The sequence below is a fragment of the Pelophylax lessonae genome (genome assembly GCF_965119305.1).
Source record: "Pelophylax lessonae genome assembly, chromosome: 6".
NCBI lineage: Eukaryota > Metazoa > Chordata > Amphibia > Anura > Ranidae > Pelophylax > Pelophylax lessonae.
Window position 1 is genome coordinate 1,122,530 of NC_138773.1, and position 18,672 is coordinate 1,141,201.

Below are 18,672 nucleotides of genomic sequence, written 5' to 3' on the forward strand. Positions count from 1 at the left end.
GGGGAATCCCCATCTATACGTACAGCCCAGTTGGCGGATCCGTTCCAGCAAGGGGCGAATCAGGGCCCTGCGTTGTAGCGTGGCCCGAGAAAGATCAGGCAGGATCCGGACCCTGGCCCCATCAAAGTCCACTTCACCCGCCTCCCACTCCTGCCTGACAATGATATCCTTGTGGGTATAGCGATGCAGTTGGCAGATAACATCCCGGGGTCGGTCTACATCATTGGAGCTGGGTCCCAGCGCCCTGTGGACCCTATCAAGTTCCAGGGATGCTGGCGGTATGTCCGGGGCCAGGCGCTGGCAGATGGCCAGTACAGTGGGCTGCAGGGAGCCTTGACCCGTAGCCTCTGGTATCCCCCCTCAGCCGCAAGATATTCCTACGACACCGGTCCTCCATCTCCTCTAAGCTCAGTTGCAGCACATTGACGTAAGTGGCCTGCACAGTCTGCTGCTCCTCCAGCGGCAGCACCCTCGTCTCAAGGGAGGTAACGGAGGTTTCCCCAGCAGTCACTCTATCGGTTAGGAGATTTCCTCCAGGTACTGGGCCAAGGCCTCAAAGTCCCGCTTAGTAGGCAGGGCTTGTATCAATGCCCTGAGGTCTCCCGCATCCCCCGGAGTAGCGGTCAGCGAGGCAGAAGACCGAAGCGGGTCTCGGAAGTAGCGGTGCAGTTCCGAGCCCGGTGAGGTGCGAAGAGGTTTTCTGGGTCCTCTCCTGCGTCCGGTGCTCATTCCGAGGCAGCTAGTGGCAGTGAAAACGGAAAGTTCAGGGTGAGGTGGCCGGAGCTCAGACAATGTGCTTCCCTACGCTGCCATGTCCAGCTGGTTGGCCATTCTTATCTCTGTTATCTGCTTGTTTCAGGATGCCGGTGAGTGGTGATTGTTCTGTGCACTGCAGTGTCCGTCCTCCAAACCAGTGTGATGTCCAAGGTAAGGACCAAGTCTTCTCTGCTCAGTAATATCCGGACCTTTTCCCTGTCAGAGAATGTGTTCTGCTTAGTAATATCCGGACCTTTTCCCTGTCAGAGAATGTGTTCTGCTTAGTAATATCCGGACCTTTTCCATGTCACTGTCTTTTTTTCCCTTGTCTGCAGATGTTCCTGTCCTTCCAGGATCCACAGAGCTCCCCCCTGATCTTCTCCCCTGCAGTCCGTCCAGTCCAGCACCCCCTCTCCTGTCTCCACCTGCGAAGGTTCCCGGGTGGGGACTGGGCCCGCTCTTTCAGAGTGTCCGTTCCAAGCTGGAAAGCTTTGCTGAAATTTTTTTTTCGCCCAAGAAGAGTCGCCAAGGGACAGAAAATGAGCAAGTTGTGGAGCAGCCTCAGTCTCCCAGCGTCTCCCCGGGAGAGGAGAATTATGCTGCAGGTGGAGAGGACTCTGCATTACATCCTTCCAGTTCTTCCTCTGATACTCCATCCAGAATGCAGGCTGAGGATAACTCCCTTCCCCCGTCCTCCAGCACAGACATGAACCTTCAGTTAAAGATTGAGATCTCCAGTCCTGTTACCACATTGTGCCGCCCACCCCTTCAGCGCTGTCTGTCCTGCCCCTTGCTGCCCCATCGTCCACGGAGGTTCAGCTTAGAGACCGCAGAGCCGGATGTGCCAGTGTGTTCCTGCAGAGCCAAGATCTCCAGGAAAAGGAGGCACAGTGTGGGCACCATAGAGGAATGCCGCAATCTACAATTGTCACCCATCTCTTTAACCTGCCTGAGAAAGGAGAAGCACCCATCTGCCCTCTATACAAGCTGCCAGCCGGAGAGTGTCCTCCAGTATGCCATTAGGTATGGAGCCTCCAATCTACGATAGATTGCTTAGTCTAATCTGCCTTCAGGTTCTACAGTCTGCCACTAACACAACTACTCCTACCTATGTACCTTTAATCTGCTGCCAAAGCTACAGCCAATCTCTGCCCATGTGTGTCCGGTGGGGCCTTTCTCTGCCCATGTGTGTATGGTGGGGCCTTTCTCTGCCCATGTGTGTACGGTGGGGCCTTTCTCTGCCCATGTGTGTCCGGTGGGGCCTTTCTCTGCCCATGTGTGTCCGGTGGGGCCTTTCTCTGCCCATGTGTGTACGGTGGGGCCTTTCTCTGCCCATGTGTGTACGGTGGGGCCTTTCTCTGCCCATGTGTGTCCGGTGGGGCCTTTCTCTGCCCATGTGTGTACGGTGGGGCCTTTCTCTGCCCACGTGTGTGCGGCGGGGCTGTTGCCTGCATTTCTCTCTGTGTGTATTCTCTTTGAGTGGGGTTGATGTGGTTGTAGTGGGGGTCTCTCTGCGTAGGTGTGTACTGATTGTAGCCAGGGGTCTCTCTGGGTGTGTCCTGGTTATAGCGAGGGTCTCTCTGTGTGGGTGTGTCCTGGTTGTAGCGGGGGTCTCTCTGTGTGAGGGTGTCCTGGTTGTAGTGGGGGTCTCTCTGTGTGGGTGTGTCCTGGTTGTAGCTAGGGTCTCTTTGTGTGGGTGTGTCCTGGTTGTAGCGAGGGTCTCTCTGTGTGGGTGTGTCCTGGTTGTAGTGGGGGTCTCTCTGTGTGAGGCGGTCTCTCTGTGTGGGTGTGTCCTGGTTGTAGCGGGGGTCTCTCTCAGCGTGAAGCGGTCTCTCTGTGTGGTTGTGTCCTGGTTGTAGCAGGGGTCTCTCTCAGCGTGAAGCGGTCTCTCTGTGTGGGTGTGTCCTGGTTGTAGCGGGGGTCTCTCAGTGTGAGGCGGTCTCTGTGTGGGTGTGTCCTGATTGTAGCGGGGGTCTCTCAGTGTGAAGCGGTCTCTCTGTGTGGGTGTGTCCTGGTTGTAGCGGGGGTCTCTCTCAGTGTGAAGCGGTCTCTCTGTGTGGGTGTGTCCTGGTTGTAGCGGGGGTCTCTCTCAGCGTGAAGCGGTCTCTCTGTGTGGGTGTCTTCCTTCCTCCCTCATGGTGATCCCTCATCCCGCTTGTCATGTTTTCCTTCCCTCCAGCTCCCCGCCTGGCCGGTGTTTGGATGGAGTGAGAGAGACGGAGAGGAATTCGGGGGGCGCTGACTCAGCAGAGGAATCTAATCCTCTCTCTCAGTGCAAGGTGAGAAGCTGGACATTTAAAGGAGAACTCCAGGCAGATGTTAGGCAGTGAAAGGTTTAAATACCCACATTTGTGGTTATACTAGCTTCCTATACTCCCCTGCACACCAGTACTGGAAGACGAGGGGGCAGATGGGGCTTTTTTGCTTTTCTCAGTGTTGACCAATAGTGGAAACCCGCTTACCGAAGAGGAGAGTGTACTACCGAGTCTATTGGTGTGCTGCTGGTACTTCATTCATAGGCTGAGGGGGGAGGGGTGATGACGGAATCAGAACTTCAGTAGCTTTTCTTCCGGAAGTCCCCAATATATGGATGAGTAACATTGGCCTGCTGTTTGGTAGGATAGGTATGTAATGGAGGTCCTGATTTTATGGTTTGTGCCTGGAGTTCTGCTTTAATGCAGGAAGTGTGCAGATTGTAGAAGTCAGAACTAGCTGTGACTTTTCTTTCAGGAAATAAAGGAGCACAAAGTGTCCAACATTCAGATACGGAAAAGAGTGGCAAAACAAGAACGGACTCTAACGCCAATGGGCCTCCCCAAACGTCTCCGGTAAGAGAGTGCGAAAGACTGGACCTCCCACATTGATGGGCCCTTCTCATTGATAGGACCTCCACCATGATGGGGTCTCCTCATTGACTGGACCTCCACCGTGATGGGGGTCTCCTCATTGACTGGACCTCCACCATGATGGGGTCTCCTCATTGACTGGACCTCCACCATGATGGGGTCTCCTCATTGACTGGACCTCCATCATGATGGGGTCTCCTCATTGACTGGACCTCCACCATGATGGGGTCTCCTCATTGACTGGACCTCCACCATGATGGGGTCTCCTCATTGACTGGACCTCCACCATGATGGGGTCTCCACATTGACTTGACCACCACCATGATGGGGCCTCCACATTGACTGGACCCCCACCATGATGGGGTCTCCTCATTGACTTGACCCCCACCATGATGGGGCCTCCACAATGCTGGCTTTGAGTGGGACGAAGATAATGACTAATATTTTTTATCTAAAAGATGAAAAGTGCAGTAAAGGAGCTCATTTTGTGGCCGCTTCATGCACGTCACATAATTTTCCTAATCATACAGCACAGGATACAAGGTACTTCATCTTATTGACTACTTGGGTTATGCTGCCACCATCAGGTGAATGAACACTAGCCAGGAAAAGGCAGGAATCCCCGCCCAGACATAACCCCTCCAAGCTCCACTAAGCCTACGTTTTTTGCTGGGTGTTGGAGGTGCCTATGATAACTCCTGAAGATTTCTCTTCATGGTCTGTTCTGCACACCCCGCTGGAGAAGGGAAAGGCTTAATTTGGATCGATCACTTGGGGCCAAGAGGGGCGGTACCTAGAGTCAGCGTGGAGGAGTGGGGACAACCTGTAATAATCAACTCTGAATCCTGCAGCCAGTGGTCTTTGGGGTACACAGTATCCACTGAACTTTCTTGCTGTGTGCTGTACAGGGCAAGGGCGCTGATCACCTTGGGGGGGGGGAATCGAATACCTAAAGGGTTTGCCTTTTTGGCCCTGGAATAGTGTCTGCCTCAGTGGGGAAATATGTAGATGTTTGGTGTTAAGGGGTGGATTGTGCTCAGTGACACAATCATGTGCGTTTGCCACTTTCAATCTGTAAACACGCACAATCGTCAGTTTCTGCAATATCCCCACGCCAGTGTTCGGCAGTTATTGGGACACGTGTTGTTCTGGGGTGACTTGGCCATTGGGTTCTGGCCTTGGCTTCCTTATTTGGTTCCAGGCCTACTGTCCCTCAATAAGCCACGGCACAGAGGGATGATGATGGGGGGGGGGGGGCTCACGAATCCCTCTGGTAGGGTGAGGGGACATCTGTCACTCTCTGTGGCTGTCTGGACTCACTGCTTTCCCCTCAATATTTATGTGCTGAACAGTATCTCCAGAACCTTGTAGTGGGGTCCTCCCCTGCTCTGTTTTAGTTCTGGGTGTGCTGGCCTTGTAGGGGGCCCTCCCCTGCTCTATTTTGGTTCTGGGTGCGTTGATCTTGTAGCGGGGTTCTCCCCTGCTCTATTTTGGTTCTGGGTGTGTTGGTCTTGTTGGGGGCCCTCCCCTGCTCTATTTTGGTTCTGGGTGTGTTGGTCTTGTAGCGGGGTTCTCCCCTGCTCTATTTTGGTTCTGGGTGTGTTGGTCTTGTAGCGGGGTGCTCCCCTGCTCTGTTTTGGTTCTGGGTGTGTTGGCCTTGTAGCGGGTGCTCCCCTGCTCTGTTTTGGTTCTGGGTGTGTTGGTCTTGTTGGGGGCCCTCCCCTGCTCTATTTTGGTTCTGGGTGTGTTGGTCTTGTTGGGGGCCCTCCCCTGCTCTATTTTGGTTCTGGGTGCGTTGATCTTGTAGCGGGGTCCTCCCCTGCTCTATTTTGGTTCTGGGGGTGTTGGTCTTGTAGCGGGGTCCTCCCCTGCTCTGTCTTGGTTCTGGGTGTGTTGGTCTTGTAGCGGGGTCCTCCCCTGCTCTATTTTGGTTCTGGGTGTGTTGGTCTTGTAGTGGGGTCCTCCCCCGCTCTGTCTTGGTTCTGGGTGTGTTGGTCTTGCAGTGGGGTCCTCCCCTGCTCTATTTTGGTTCTGGGTGTGTTGGTCTTGTTGGGGGCCCTCCCCTGCTCTATTTTGGTTCTGGGTGTGTTGGTCTTGTAGCGGGGTTCTCCCCTGCTCTATTTTGGTTCTGGGTGTGTTGGTCTTGTAGCGGGGTGCTCCCCTGCTCTGTTTTGGTTCTGGGTGTGTTGGCCTTGTAGCGGGTGCTCCCCTGCTCTGTTTTGGTTCTGGGTGTGTTGGTCTTGTAGTGGGGTCCTCCCCTGCTCTGTCTTGGTTCTGGGTGTGTTGGTCTTGTAGCGGGGTCCTCCCCTGCTCTATTTTGGTTCTGGGTGTGTTGGTCTTGTAGTGGGGTCCTCCCCCGCTCTGTCTTGGTTCTGGGTGTGTTGGTCTTGCAGTGGGGTCCTCCCCTGCTCTATTTTGGTTCTGGGTGTGTTGGTCTTGTTGGGGGCCCTCCCCTGCTCTATTTTGGTTCTGGGTGTGTTGGTCTTGTAGCGGGGTTCTCCCCTGCTCTATTTTGGTTCTGGGTGTGTTGGTCTTGTAGCGGGGTGCTCCCCTGCTCTGTTTTGGTTCTGGGTGTGTTGGCCTTGTAGCGGGTGCTCCCCTGCTCTGTTTTGGTTCTGGGTGTGTTGGTCTTGTTGGGGGCCCTCCCCTGCTCTATTTTGGTTCTGGGTGTGTTGGTCTTGTTGGGGGCCCTCCCCTGCTCTATTTTGGTTCTGAGGGTGTTGGTCTTGTAGCGGGGTCCTCCCCTGCTCTATTTTGGTTCTGGGTGCGTTGATCTTGTAGCGGGGTCCTCCCCTGCTCTATTTTGGTTCTGGGGGTGTTGGTCTTGTAGCGGGGTCCTCCCCTGCTCTATTTTGGTTCTGGGGGTGTTGGTCTTGTAGCGGGGTCCTCCCCTGCTCTGTCTTGGTTCTGGGTGTGTTGGTCTTGTAGTGGGGTCCTCCCCCGCTCTGTCTTGGTTCTGGGTGTGTTGGTCTTGTAGTGGGGTCCTCCCCCGCTCTGTCTTGGTTCTGGGTGTGTTGGTCTTGCAGTGGGGTCCTCCCCTGCTCTATTTTGGTTCTGGGTGTGTTGGTCTTGTAGTGGGGTCCTCCCCCGCTCTGTCTTGGTTCTGGGTGTGTTGGTCTTGTAGCGGGGTCCTCCCCTGCTCTATTTTGGTTCTGGGTGTGTTGGTCTTGTAGCGGGGTCCTCCCCTGCTCTGTCTTGGTTCTGGGTGTGTTGGTCTTGTAGCGGGGTCCTCCCCTGCTCTATTTTGGTTCTGGGTGCGTTGATCTTGTAGTGGGGTCCTCCCCTGCTCTATTTTGGTTCTGGGTGTGTTGGTCTTGTAGCGGGGTCCTCCCCTGCTCTATTTTGGTTCTCAGCATGTTGGTCTTGTAGCAGGGTCCTCCCCTGCTCTGTCTTGGTTCTGGGTGTGTTGGTCTTGTAGTGGGGCCCTCCCCCGCTCTGTCTTGGTTCTGGGTGTGTTGGCCTTGTAGCGGGGTCCTCCCCTGCTCTATTTTGGTTCTGGGTGCGTTGATCTTGTAGCGGGGTTCTCCCCTGCTCTATTTTTGTTCTGGGTGTGTTGGTCTTGTTGGGGGCCCTCCCCTGCTCTATTTTGGTTCTGGGTGTGTTGGTCTTGTAGCGGGGTGCTCCCCTGCTCTGTTTTGGTTCTGGGTGTGTTGGCCTTGTAGCGGGTGCTCCCCTGCTCTGTTTTGGTTCTGGGTGTGTTGGTCTTGTTGGGGGCCCTCCCCTGCTCTATTTTGGTTCTGGGTGTGTTGGTCTTGTTGGGGGCCCTCCCCTGCTCTATTTTGGTTCTGGGTGCGTTAATCTTGTAGCGGGGTCCTCCCCTGCTCTATTTTGGTTCTGGGTGTGTTGGTCTTGTAGCAGGGCCCTCCCCTGCTCTATTTTGGTTCTGGGGGTGTTGGTCTTGTAGCGGGGTCCTCCCCTGCTCTGTCTTGGTTCTGGGTGTGTTGGTCTTGTAGCGGGGTCCTCCCCTGCTCTATTTTGGTTCTGGGTGTGTTGGTCTTGTAGTGGGGTCCTCCCCCGCTCTGTCTTGGTTCTGGGTGTGTTGGTCTTGCAGTGGGGTCCTCCCCTGCTCTATTTTGGTTCTGGGTGTGTTGGCCTTGTAGCGGGGTCCTCCCCTGCTCTGTCTTGGTTCTGGGTGTGTTGGTCTTGTAGTGGGGTCCTCCCCCGCTCTGTCTTGGTTCTGGGTGTGTTGGTCTTGTAGCGGGGTCCTCCCCTGCTCTATTTTGGTTCTGGGTGTGTTGGTCTTGTAGCGGGGTCCTCCCCTGCTCTGTCTTGGTTCTGGGTGTGTTGGTCTTGTAGTGGGGTCCTCCCCCGCTTTGTCTTGGTTCTGGGTGTGTTGGTCTTGTAGCGGGGTCCTACCCTGCTCTATTTTGGTTCTGGGTGTGTTGGCCTTGTAGCGGGGTCCTCCCCTGCTCTGTTTTGGTTCTGAGTGTGTTGGCCTTGTAGCGGGGTCCTCCCCTGCTCTATTTTGGTTCTGGGTGTGTTGGTCTTGTAGTGGGGTCCTCCCCTGCTCTGTCTTGGTTCTGGGTGTGTTGGTCTTGTAGCGGGGTCCTCCCCTGCTCTATTTTGGTTCTGGGTGTGTTGGTCTTGTAGCAGGGCCCTCCCCTGCTCTATTTTGGTTCTGAGGGTGTTGGTCTTGTAGCGGGGTCCTCCCCTGCTCTGTCTTGGTTCTGGGTGTGTTGGTCTTATAGCGGGGTCCTCCCCTGCTCTATTTTGGTTCTGGGTGCGTTGATCTTGTAGCGAGGTCCTCCCCTGCTCTATTTTGGTTCTGGGTGCGTTGATCTTGTAGCGGGGTCCTCCCCTGCTTTGTCTTGGTTCTGGGTGTGTTGGTCTTGTAGCGGGGTCCTCTCCTGCTCTATTTTGGTTCTGGGTGCGTTGATCTTGTAGCGGGGTCCTCCCCTGCTTTGTCTTGGTTCTGGGTGTGTTGGTCTTGTAGCAGGGTCCTCTCCTGCTCTGTTTTGGTTCTGGGTGTGTTGGTCTTGTAGTGGGGTCCTCCCCTGCTCTGTTTTGGTTCTGGGTGTGTTGGTCTTGTAGCGGGGTCCTCCCCTGCTCTGTTTTGGTTCTCAGCATGTTGGTCTTGTAGTGGGGTCCTCCCCTATTCTGTTTTGGTTCTGGGTGTGTTGGCCTTGTAGTGGGGTCCTCCCCTGCTTTGTCTTGGTTCTGGGTGTGTTGGTCTTGTAGCGGGGTCCTCCCCTGCTCTGTTTTGGTTCTGGGAGTATTAGACTTGTAGTGGTGTCCTCCTATCATGTTCAATGATTTGGGACAAGTAGTCATGAAGATCCCTCCCCTCCCCTCTTGTCTGTTCCTGGTATACCTGACATCTTCAAGTCAATGTTCATTCACCTGTAGGTGGCAGTATAACCCAAGTAATCATTACTATGGTCCTCTGTGTCCTGTACCCCAAGGAAAGGATTTTACAGGTAAACTACAACTCCTAATTTCCGGGTCATTCCTTCTGATCAGACCGATATCTTCTTCTACAAAGAATGTCTTCCTGGACACCTCTCCACCAATGTCTTCCATTGTCTGAGTGTAATGGAATTAGTGTCCTGGGTGACTCCAGGCAAAGCCGCCTTCTCTGACTTTTCGATGTGTTTGAGGAAGGTTAGACCTGCTCTTAGGTTTTTAGTGCTTTCTGTGTCCCCATTGGGGGGATTCACTCCTCTCTCTGTTCTTGGAGGTAGGAGAAATCTTTCAATGGGGACACTTGTTGTGACAGAACCTCAACCCACACTGTGCTTGTGGACTTCCTACAATCTTGAACGTATATACCATATTTTCCCAGCCACCCTACATACAAAGCTAGCCGACAACTTAGCTTGTACTGGAATCTCTCCTTTATTGAACAGTCACCCATTTTATATACAGCATGGACATCCCCTCCTGATCAGATTACCACACACAGGTCAGGGGTTGCCTGATTACATTATCATATGCAGATGAAGTTGTATACAGAAATAGAATTAACATATCTAAAGAACAACCAACACAAGCAGTATACTATTTCCACTCAGCAACTAACAGATGACAATGATTCAATCAACCTGAGCCAATTAACTAGCAGACAATCCGTCCTCGAGCTCCTGAAATACAATACACATTATCTCAATACACAAACAATAGGGAAAGCCTGTCTCTGACACTGAAGGATGTGGAACAAAGCCAATGTGATTGGCTCTTTCAATGACATGTTCAGAATCAAACAGGAAAAGTCCTCACATATTTCTTGAGAGATATTGATGATAAATATTACTCTCCCTTTTGAAGTTATCCAAACCATAAAGTATCTGTCTGTCACTCCCAGTGACGTTGAGTACCGTCACATATCTTCCCCCCCAAAGGTAAACTAACCAGGTACCAGACCTCCAATCAGTCTGTGCCTGAGTTAGTCGGGTAATAAGTCCCAAAGAGTCCATCCATCATGGCAGCTTCCTTGACAAAGTTCCACATAGTTTGTAAGTTTGTCCTGGCAGGGCGCATGGAGCTCTCGTAGCCAATCAGTCTGTGGAAGTCTGGTTTGGGAAGGCCAGACTGGGCTTCTTGGTCACCCTGTGTCCCTAATAGGCACAGGGTGACTTAGACATAAGAGGGGCCTAGGGGGCCGAGAGAGGGATTTTCAACCTCTCTCTAAGGTAGGTTGTGTTCCACTGGCCCTCCCAATGCCTGTATCCACCCCGTACCCCAAGAAAATTGTCTGGAAAACAGCGTTACCCAGCCAACCTCTGCCTCTCTCGTAGAACACAACCCCATGCTGGGGAGAAGTGTGGACTGGCCCTTCTCCCTGGAGTCCATTTAGCCGCTGGAGAGAGAACAGGGTGGCTGGGCTCACTCCATCATCCTGTTGGGGATCTGGGCCATCTGCCCGGCATCCTTGGGGTAGCCAGGTCGAGACCGTAGTCCCATCCACTTTTTCTTTATGAAAATAAACCAGTGCTTGTTCAGCAAGGCTGACATCCTCCTGTCCCAATGCCAGACCTTTTTCTGGGGTTGTGTTAGTGGAAATCGAAGTCCCTTCCACTACCACAAGAAATCAATCTTCTGTTAGTTGAGGGCAGAGGCCAGCAGCACTCTGTCCTATTGCAAGCTCCTCTGCTGGGTTTCTGTCAGTGAATACCGCAGTCCCATCCACAGATATCAGCTCAAGCTGCAATTGTGAGGTGCTGATTGCATTCTCTCCCTGGAGCTCCTGCAGAGTTGATTGTTGTGGGCAGAGGCCAGTAGCGTTCTGCCCAGCTGCCAGCTGTTCCACTGGTAAGTAAAGTGAAACATTGGTGACCTTGCACAAATCCTTCAGGAAGACTGATTGTTGAATGCAGAGGTCAACAGCGCCATGCTCTGAAGTCAGCAGTTCTGCTGTAGATTCACTGGGTTGTTCCTCAACCGAAAAGTCTATTAAATCCCCAGTCTCTGGTGGTGTCTGGGGATCGAGATTCACCATCTTCTGTCTGTGGAATCCAGAAGATGTAACTGGTGCTGGGCAGAGGCTAGCAGAGCTCTGCCCTGTCAGCACTTCAGCTTTGGGGACGGCAATCTCCGGAGATTTCGCTGCTGAACGTGTTCTAGCAGTTTCCTGTATGCCCTTTCCAGATGCTGTTCTTTCCTTAGTAAGTGTTCTAGATCAGGTTCAAGCTCTGAGACCCCTGTGAGACGGAGCATAGCCTCTCTGTATTCTCGCAGGTTCTCAAGGGTAGGTTCGCCTTCATCACCAAACACGAACGCATCTGTAAGGCTTTCCCACAGCAATCCAGGGCCACCAAAGTCATATCCCTCCGAAGAGCATTCTGCTGGACCAGCCTGTCGAACTTGGATCCCCATTGCTCCTGGGGCCTCTCCCCCAGGAATGCCATCCACAACTGCCGTTGGTCACTGGCCCATTGCCCTGGGGTTGGCAAGCACTTGCCTTGGTATATACCAGCAAGCAGGAGGGCTCCAATCCAGAGCTCCACCCGAATATGCTGCCTGAGCTCCAGGTATTGATCCGCAGACCCCGTCCTGGGGTATACTGAAAGGGTGATCCGCAGCACCCCCTCGAACTCTGATGCCAGATCCATACCTCTGTTGGGTCGACCAAAGTCTGCTATTCCGATCTTGGATGCCGGTGGAGGTTTGGATGTCCCAGACTGCAGGTAGCATCCCACCGCTTGCCCCAAATGTAACGGAACCTCAATCCACACTGTGCTTGTGGACTTCCGTCAGTATATGGCTTCCTACAGTCTTGAACATATATACCAGATTTTCCCAGCTGCCCTCCATACAAAGCTAGCCAACAACTTAGCTTGTTCTGGAATCTCTCCTTTATTGAATAGTCGTCATACAGAATTTATATACAGCATGGATCTCCCTCTCCTGATCAGATTACCACACACAGGTCAGGGGTTGCCTGACTACATTATCATATGCAGATGAAATTGTATACAGAAATAGAATTAACATATTTAAAGAAAAACCAACACAAACAGTATACCATTTCCACTCAGCAACTAACAGATTACAATTATTCAATCAACTTGAGCCAATTAACTAGCAGACGATCCGTCCTCGAGCTCCTGAAATACAATACACATTATCTCAATACACAAACAATAGGGGAAGCCTGTCTCTGACACATGAAGGACATGGAACAGAAGCCAATGTGATTGGCTCTTTCAATGACATGTTCAGAATCAAACAGGAAAAGTCCTCACATATTTCTTGAGAGATATTGATGATAAATATTACTCTCCAAACCATAAAGTATCTGTCTGTCACTCCCAGTGACGGTGAGTACCGTCACACTTGTCTAGGAGGAGAATCGCCCTCACTTTGGGAGATGTCCTCCCACTTCCTGTTCTGTTTGTAGGACAGGAAGTGAGGAGGCAAAATCTTACGAATCTAGATGGGTGTGAATGTGAGCAAAATCAATTCTCACACCTAAAAAATGACTATATGGTGACATGTGATCAGTGAACTGTTATAGTGCAACATTTGTGCTAAAAATAACCACCAAATAAATAGAAATGTCCCAATCCAGAAAAAAGTCCTAATCAGCAAGTGTCCAGTGAAGAAATGTGCAGCGTGCTCTGTGCTGTCTTCCTAATACAAATTAGTGCCAATCCATTGGAAATCATGCGATAAGTGAAGGTGAACTCCCAATATCCGACACACTTCCCGGACTCCCCTTAGCAATACTGCATAGGGGTCATTCAGGGTTTGGTTATCCTGGGGAGCACTTTATTTCCTGGTCCCCCAGCGGTAGATGGACCTTTTAGGGTGTATATGGAATATCTTCAGTGGACATGAATTCACAAATGACGGAAGAAAAAGATCTCCATAGTAAAACAATGTTTTGAAATTTTATTATAAAAAGCAGAAACGCACTTACAAATTAGTATCTGTAAAATCGTTATTGGTACAGCAGACGTCTGTGGTAACGCCCACTGGGAGGGACGAAACGCGTCAACGCAATTTCCGGCTGACAGCAGTACCAACGACGTCATTTCCGGTCACCGAGCAGAACGCAAATAGGGAAATGCACAGCTAAAGCGGCCACACGAGAACCGTCATTTGTGAATACATGTCCACTGAAGATATTCCATATACACCCTAAAAAGTCCATCTACCGCTGGGGGACCAGGAAATAAAGTGCTCCCCAGGATAACCAAACCCTTAATGACCCCTATGCAGTATTGCTAAGAGGAGTCCGGGAAGTGTGTCGGATATTGGGAGAGCACCTTCACTTATCGCATGATTTCCAACCGATTGGCACTAATTTGTATTAGGAAGACAGCACAGAGCACGCTGCACATTTCTTCACTGGACACTTGCTGATTTGGACATTTCTATATATTTATACATTTATTTGGTGGTTATTTTTAGCACAAATGTTGCTCTATAACAGTTCACTGATCACATGTTACCATATAGTCATTTTTTAGGTGTGAGAATTTATTTTGGTCACATTCCTGTAGATTTGTAAGATTTTGTTGTCGCCCCTTTTCTTGCGCTGTGTTTTAATGTTTTTTATTGATCACACGGAGAGGAGCAGCTGCAACTTCGGGTTTTTTTAGGCTCCGTATCACAGAAAAAACAGCTTCCCCAATACCTCCTCACCCTATCAGCGTGCACTACATAGTCTGCTATACCCCTACACCCTGTCACTTAGTATGGAGTGTGCATCGGAGCAGCATGCACTATACTGTCTGCTATACCTCTACACACTCCATACACCCAGACCTCTATGTACACGCCCCCCATACACGGGAGACCTCTGTCTACACGCCCCCCATACACGGGAGACCTCTGTCTACACGCCCCCCATACACGGGAGACCTCTGTGTACACGCCCCCATACACGGGAGACCTCTGTGTACACACCCCCCATACACGGGAGACCTCTGTGTACACACCCCCCATACACGGGAGACCTCTGTGTACACACCCCCCATACACGGGAGACCTCTGTGTACACACCCCCCATACACGGGAGACCTCTGTGTACACACCCCCCATACACGGGAGACCTCTGTGTACACACCCCCCATACACGGGAGACCTCTGTGTACACACCCCCCATACACGGGAGACCTCTGTGTACACACCCCCCATACACGGGAGACCTCTGTGTACACACCCTCATACACGGGAGACCTCTGTGTACACACCCCCCATACACGGGAGACCTCTGTGTACACACCCCCCATACACGGGAGACCTCTGTGTACACACCTCCATACACGGGAGACCTCTGTGTACACACCCTCATACACGGGAGACCTCTGTGTACACGCCCCCCATACACGGGAGACCTCTGTGTACACGCCCCCCATACACGGGAGACCTCTGTGTACACGCCCCCCATACACGGGAGACCTCTGTGTACACGCCCCCATACACGGGAGACCTCTGTGTACACGCCCCCATACACGGGAGACCTCTGTGTACACGCCCCCATACACGGGAGACCTCTGTGTACACGCCCCCATACACCGAAGCCACCTTAGATGTTGGCCTTGTGTCAGGACAGTTCAACCGCCTATAAGACTATTTACAGACGCATCCATCAGAAACATACAATCACTTCTGTCTGTCCTACAGATTGCAAAAAGACGACTTCAGCCTGGAGGAGATCTACACCAACAAGAATTACCATACACCCACCGAGAAGAGGTCAGCACACGCAGTGTCACAAGGGGCGTCAGCAGGAAGGAAGCTGTATGATGAATGTGTTAGCAAGGAGGGATTTGATCCCAGGAATGGAGGGGCGTGAGCTCAGCCAGCGGCACAGCCGGGGAGGGGCGTGAGCTCGGCCAGGGGCGCAGCCGGGGAGGGGCGTGAGCCCGGCCACTGGCGCAGCCGGGGAGGGGCGTGAGCCCGGCCACTGGCGCAGCCGGGGAGGGGCGTGAGCCCGGCCACTGGCGCAGCCGGGGAGGGGCGTGAGCCCGGCCACTGGCGCAGCCGGGGAGGGGCGTGAGCCCGGCCACTGGCGCAGCCGGGGAGGGATGTGAGCCCAGTCACCGGTGCAGTCAGGGAAGGATGTGAGCCCGGTCACCGGTGCATTCAGGGAGGGATGTGAGCTCAGTCACTGGTGCAGTCAGGGAGGGATGTGAGCCCAGTCACTGGTGCAGTCAGGGAGGGATGTGAGCCCAGTCACCGGTGCAGTCAGGGAGGGATGTGAGCCCAGTCACCGGTGCAGTCAGGGAGAGATGTGAGCCCAGTCACCGGTGCAGTCAGGGAGGGATGTGAGCCCGGTTACCGGTGCAGTCAGGGAGGGATGTGAGCCCGGTTACCGGTGCAGTCAGGGAGGGATGTGAGCCCAGTCACCGGTGCAGTCAGGGAGGGATGTGAGCCCAGTCACCGGTGCAGTCAGGGAGGGATGTGAGCCCAGTCACCGGTGCAGTCAGGGAGGGATGAGGGATGTGAGCCCAGTCACCGGTGCAGTCAGGGAGGGATGTGAGCCCAGTCACCGGTGCAGTCAGGGAGGGATGTGAGCCCAGTCACCGGTGCAGTCAGGGAGGGATGTGAGCCCGGTCACCGGCGCAGTCAGGGAGGGATGTGAGCCCAGTCACCGGTGCAGTCAGGGAGGGATGTGAGCCCAGTCACCGGTGCAGTCAGGGAGGGATGTGAGCCCGGTTACCGGTGCAGTCAGGGAGGGATGTGAGCCCAGTCACCGGTGCATTCAGGGAGGGATGTGAGCCCAGTCACCGGTGCAGTCAGGGAGGGATGTGAGCCCGGTTACCGGTGCAGTCAGGGAGGGATGTGAGCCCAGTCACCGGTGCATTCAGGGAGGGATGTGAGCCCGGTTACCGGTGCAGTCAGGGAGGGATGAGGGATGTGAGCCCAGTCACCGGTGCAGTCAGGGAGGGATGTGAGCCCGGTTACCGGTGCAGTCAGGGAGGGATGTGAGCCCGGTTACCGGTGCAGTCAGGGAGGGATGTGAGCCCGGTCACCGGTGCAGTCAGGGAGGGATGAGGGATGTGAGCCCGGTCACCGGTGCAGTCAGGGAGGGATGTGAGCCCAGTCACCGGTGCAGTCAGGGAGGGATGAGGGATGTGAGCCCAGTCACCGGTGCAGTCAGGGAGGGATGTGAGCCCAGTCACCGGCGCAGTCAGGGAGGGATGTGAGCCCAGTCACCGGCGCAGTCAGGGAGGGATGTGAGCCCAGTCACCGGTGCAGTCAGGGAGGGATGAGGGATGTGAGCCCAGTCACTGGTGCAGTCAGGGAGGGATGTGAGCCCAGTCACCGGTGCAGTCAGGGAGGGATGAGGGATGTGAGCCCAGTCACCGGTGCAGTCAGGGAGGGATGTGAGCCCAGTCACCGGTGCAGTCAGGGAGGGATGTGAGCCCAGTCACCGGTGCAGTCAGGGAGGGATGTGAGCCCAGTCACCGGTGCAGTCAGGGAGGGATGTGAGCCCAGTCACTGGTGCAGTCAGGGAGGGATGTGAGCCCAGTCACCGGTGCAGTCAGGGAGGGATGTGAGCCCAGTCACCGGTGCAGTCAGGGAGGGATGTGAGCCCAGTCACCGGTGCAGTCAGGGAGGGATGAGGGATGTGAGCCCAGTCACCGGTGCAGTCAGGGAGGGATGTGAGCCCGGTCACCGGCGCAGTCAGGGAGGGATGTGAGCCCGGTCACCGGTGCAGTCAGGGAGGGATGTGAGCCCAGTCACCGGTGCAGTCAGGGAGGGATGTGAGCCCAGTCAACGGTGCAGTCAGGGAGGGATGAGGGATGTGAGCCCAGTCACTGGTGCAGTCAGGGAGGGATGTGAGCCCAGTCACCGGTGCAGTCAGGGAGGGATGTGAGCCCAGTCACCGGTGCAGTCAGGGAGGGATGTGAGCCCAGTCAACGGTGCAGTCAGGGAGGGATGAGGGATGTGAGCCCAGTCACCGGTGCAGTCAGGGAGGGATGTGAGCCCAGTCACCGGTGCAGTCAGGGAGGGATGAGGGATGTGAGCCCAGTCACTGTTGCAGTCAGGGAGGGATGAGGGATGTGAGCCCAGTCACCGGTGCAGTCAGGGAGGGATGTGAGCCCAGTCACCGGTGCAGTCAGGGAGGGATGAGGGATGTGAGCCCAGTCACCGGTGCAGTCAGGGAGGGATGAGGGATGTGAGCCCAGTCACCTGTGCAGTCAGGGAGGGATGAGGGATGTGAGCCCAGTCACCTGTGCAGTCAGGGAGGGATGTGAGCCCAGTCACTGTTGCAGTCAGGGAGGGATGATGGATGTGAGCCCGGTCACTGGTGCAGTCAGGGAGGGATGTGAGCCCAGTCACTGGTGCAGTCAGGGAGGGATGAGGGATGTGAGCCCAGTCACCGGTGCAGTCAGGGAGGGATGTGAGCCCAGTCACCGGCGCAGTCAGGGAGGGATGTGAGCCCAGTCACCGGTGCAGTCAGGGAGGGATGTGAGCCCAGTCACCGGTGCAGTCAGGGAGGGATGTGAGCCCAGTCACCGGCGCAGTCAGGGAGGGATGTGAGCCCAGTCACCGGTGCAGTCAGGGAGGGATGTGAGCCCAGTCACCGGTGCAGTCAGGGAGGGATGTGAGCCCAGTCACCGGTGCAGTCAGGGAGGGATGTGAGCCCAGTCACCGGTGCAGTCAGGGAGGGATGTGAGCCCGGTCACTGGCGCAGTCAGGGAGGGATGTGAGCCCGGTCACTGGCGCAGTCAGGGAGGGATGTGAGCCCAGTCACCGGTGCAGTCAGGGAGGGATGTGAGCCCGGTCACTGGCGCAGTCAGGGAGGGATGTGAGCCCAGTCACCGGTGCAGTCAGGGAGGGATGAGGGATGTGAGCCCGGTCACTGGCGCAGTCAGGGAGGGATGTGAGCCCAGTCACCGGTGCAGTCAGTTTAGAAGAAGCTGCAGAAAAGATGGACTAATCCATTGCTTTCGTGTGGTGGAATGATCCATGTCTCTTCCCTCCATACAGAAAATTTGAAACCATATTTGAAGAGCCACTAATAAAGGGTGGTACTCTCATCCTTACAAGCCAGCGCCCTCTGCGAAGAATGATGGTATTTAAGGACAGCAGCGCCCCACGCAGAAGAAAGAAGAAAGGACGAGGAGGTGGGCGCACCCGGAGCTGTGTGGACAACAAAGGAAGCGTGAACTCTGAACGGTTACTGCAGCACAAACTGGACCAGCTGGAGGCCGAACTTCAAGAGGAGGAGATGGAGCTGAACTAAATCATTCCCACCGCAACGAGTGCCTTCATCTCTCCGCCGGGGACCGCTTATGTGGTGGTCATCTGTCTCCTGGCTGATGGGATCATCTATCTCCTAGGGATGTCATATGCTGTAGTCCTCTATGTCCTGGGGCTGCCTTAGGTTGTAGTCATCTGTTTTCCTGGGCTGATGGAAGGTGGTAGTCCTCTGACTTTCAGGGTCAGCTGATGATGTAGTTATCAGTCTCTTAGGATGGAATTCGGTTGTAGTCATCTGTTCTCCTGGGCTGGTTGAAGTGGTTGTCATCTATCTCCTGGGACCAGCTTTCGTTGTAGTTATGTTTTCCTGAGCTCATGGAAGGTTGTAGTTCTCAGTCTCCCGGGCCTGGCTTATGTTATAGATCTTCCAGTTCCCGTTTATATTTTGGAAACTTCTCTCCTGGGACAG

General features: G+C 54.2%; 1 protein-coding gene across 1 annotated transcript in view; it reads left to right on the forward strand.

Annotated features, from left to right (window-relative positions):
• PRR14 (proline rich 14) overlaps positions 1-18,310 on the forward strand; it is a 45,620-nt gene extending 27,310 nt beyond the window's left edge. The window contains exons 5-10 of the mRNA XM_082262114.1: positions 860-927; positions 1,092-1,779; positions 2,936-3,035; positions 3,487-3,584; positions 14,673-14,744; positions 17,991-18,310. Coding sequence (XP_082118240.1) covers positions 860-927; positions 1,092-1,779; positions 2,936-3,035; positions 3,487-3,584; positions 14,673-14,744; positions 17,991-18,246 — 1,282 coding nt within the window. The 3' untranslated portion in view covers positions 18,247-18,310. The remainder of the gene's footprint in view (positions 1-859; positions 928-1,091; positions 1,780-2,935; positions 3,036-3,486; positions 3,585-14,672; positions 14,745-17,990) is intronic.
• Positions 18,311-18,672: the final 362 nt, after the last annotated feature.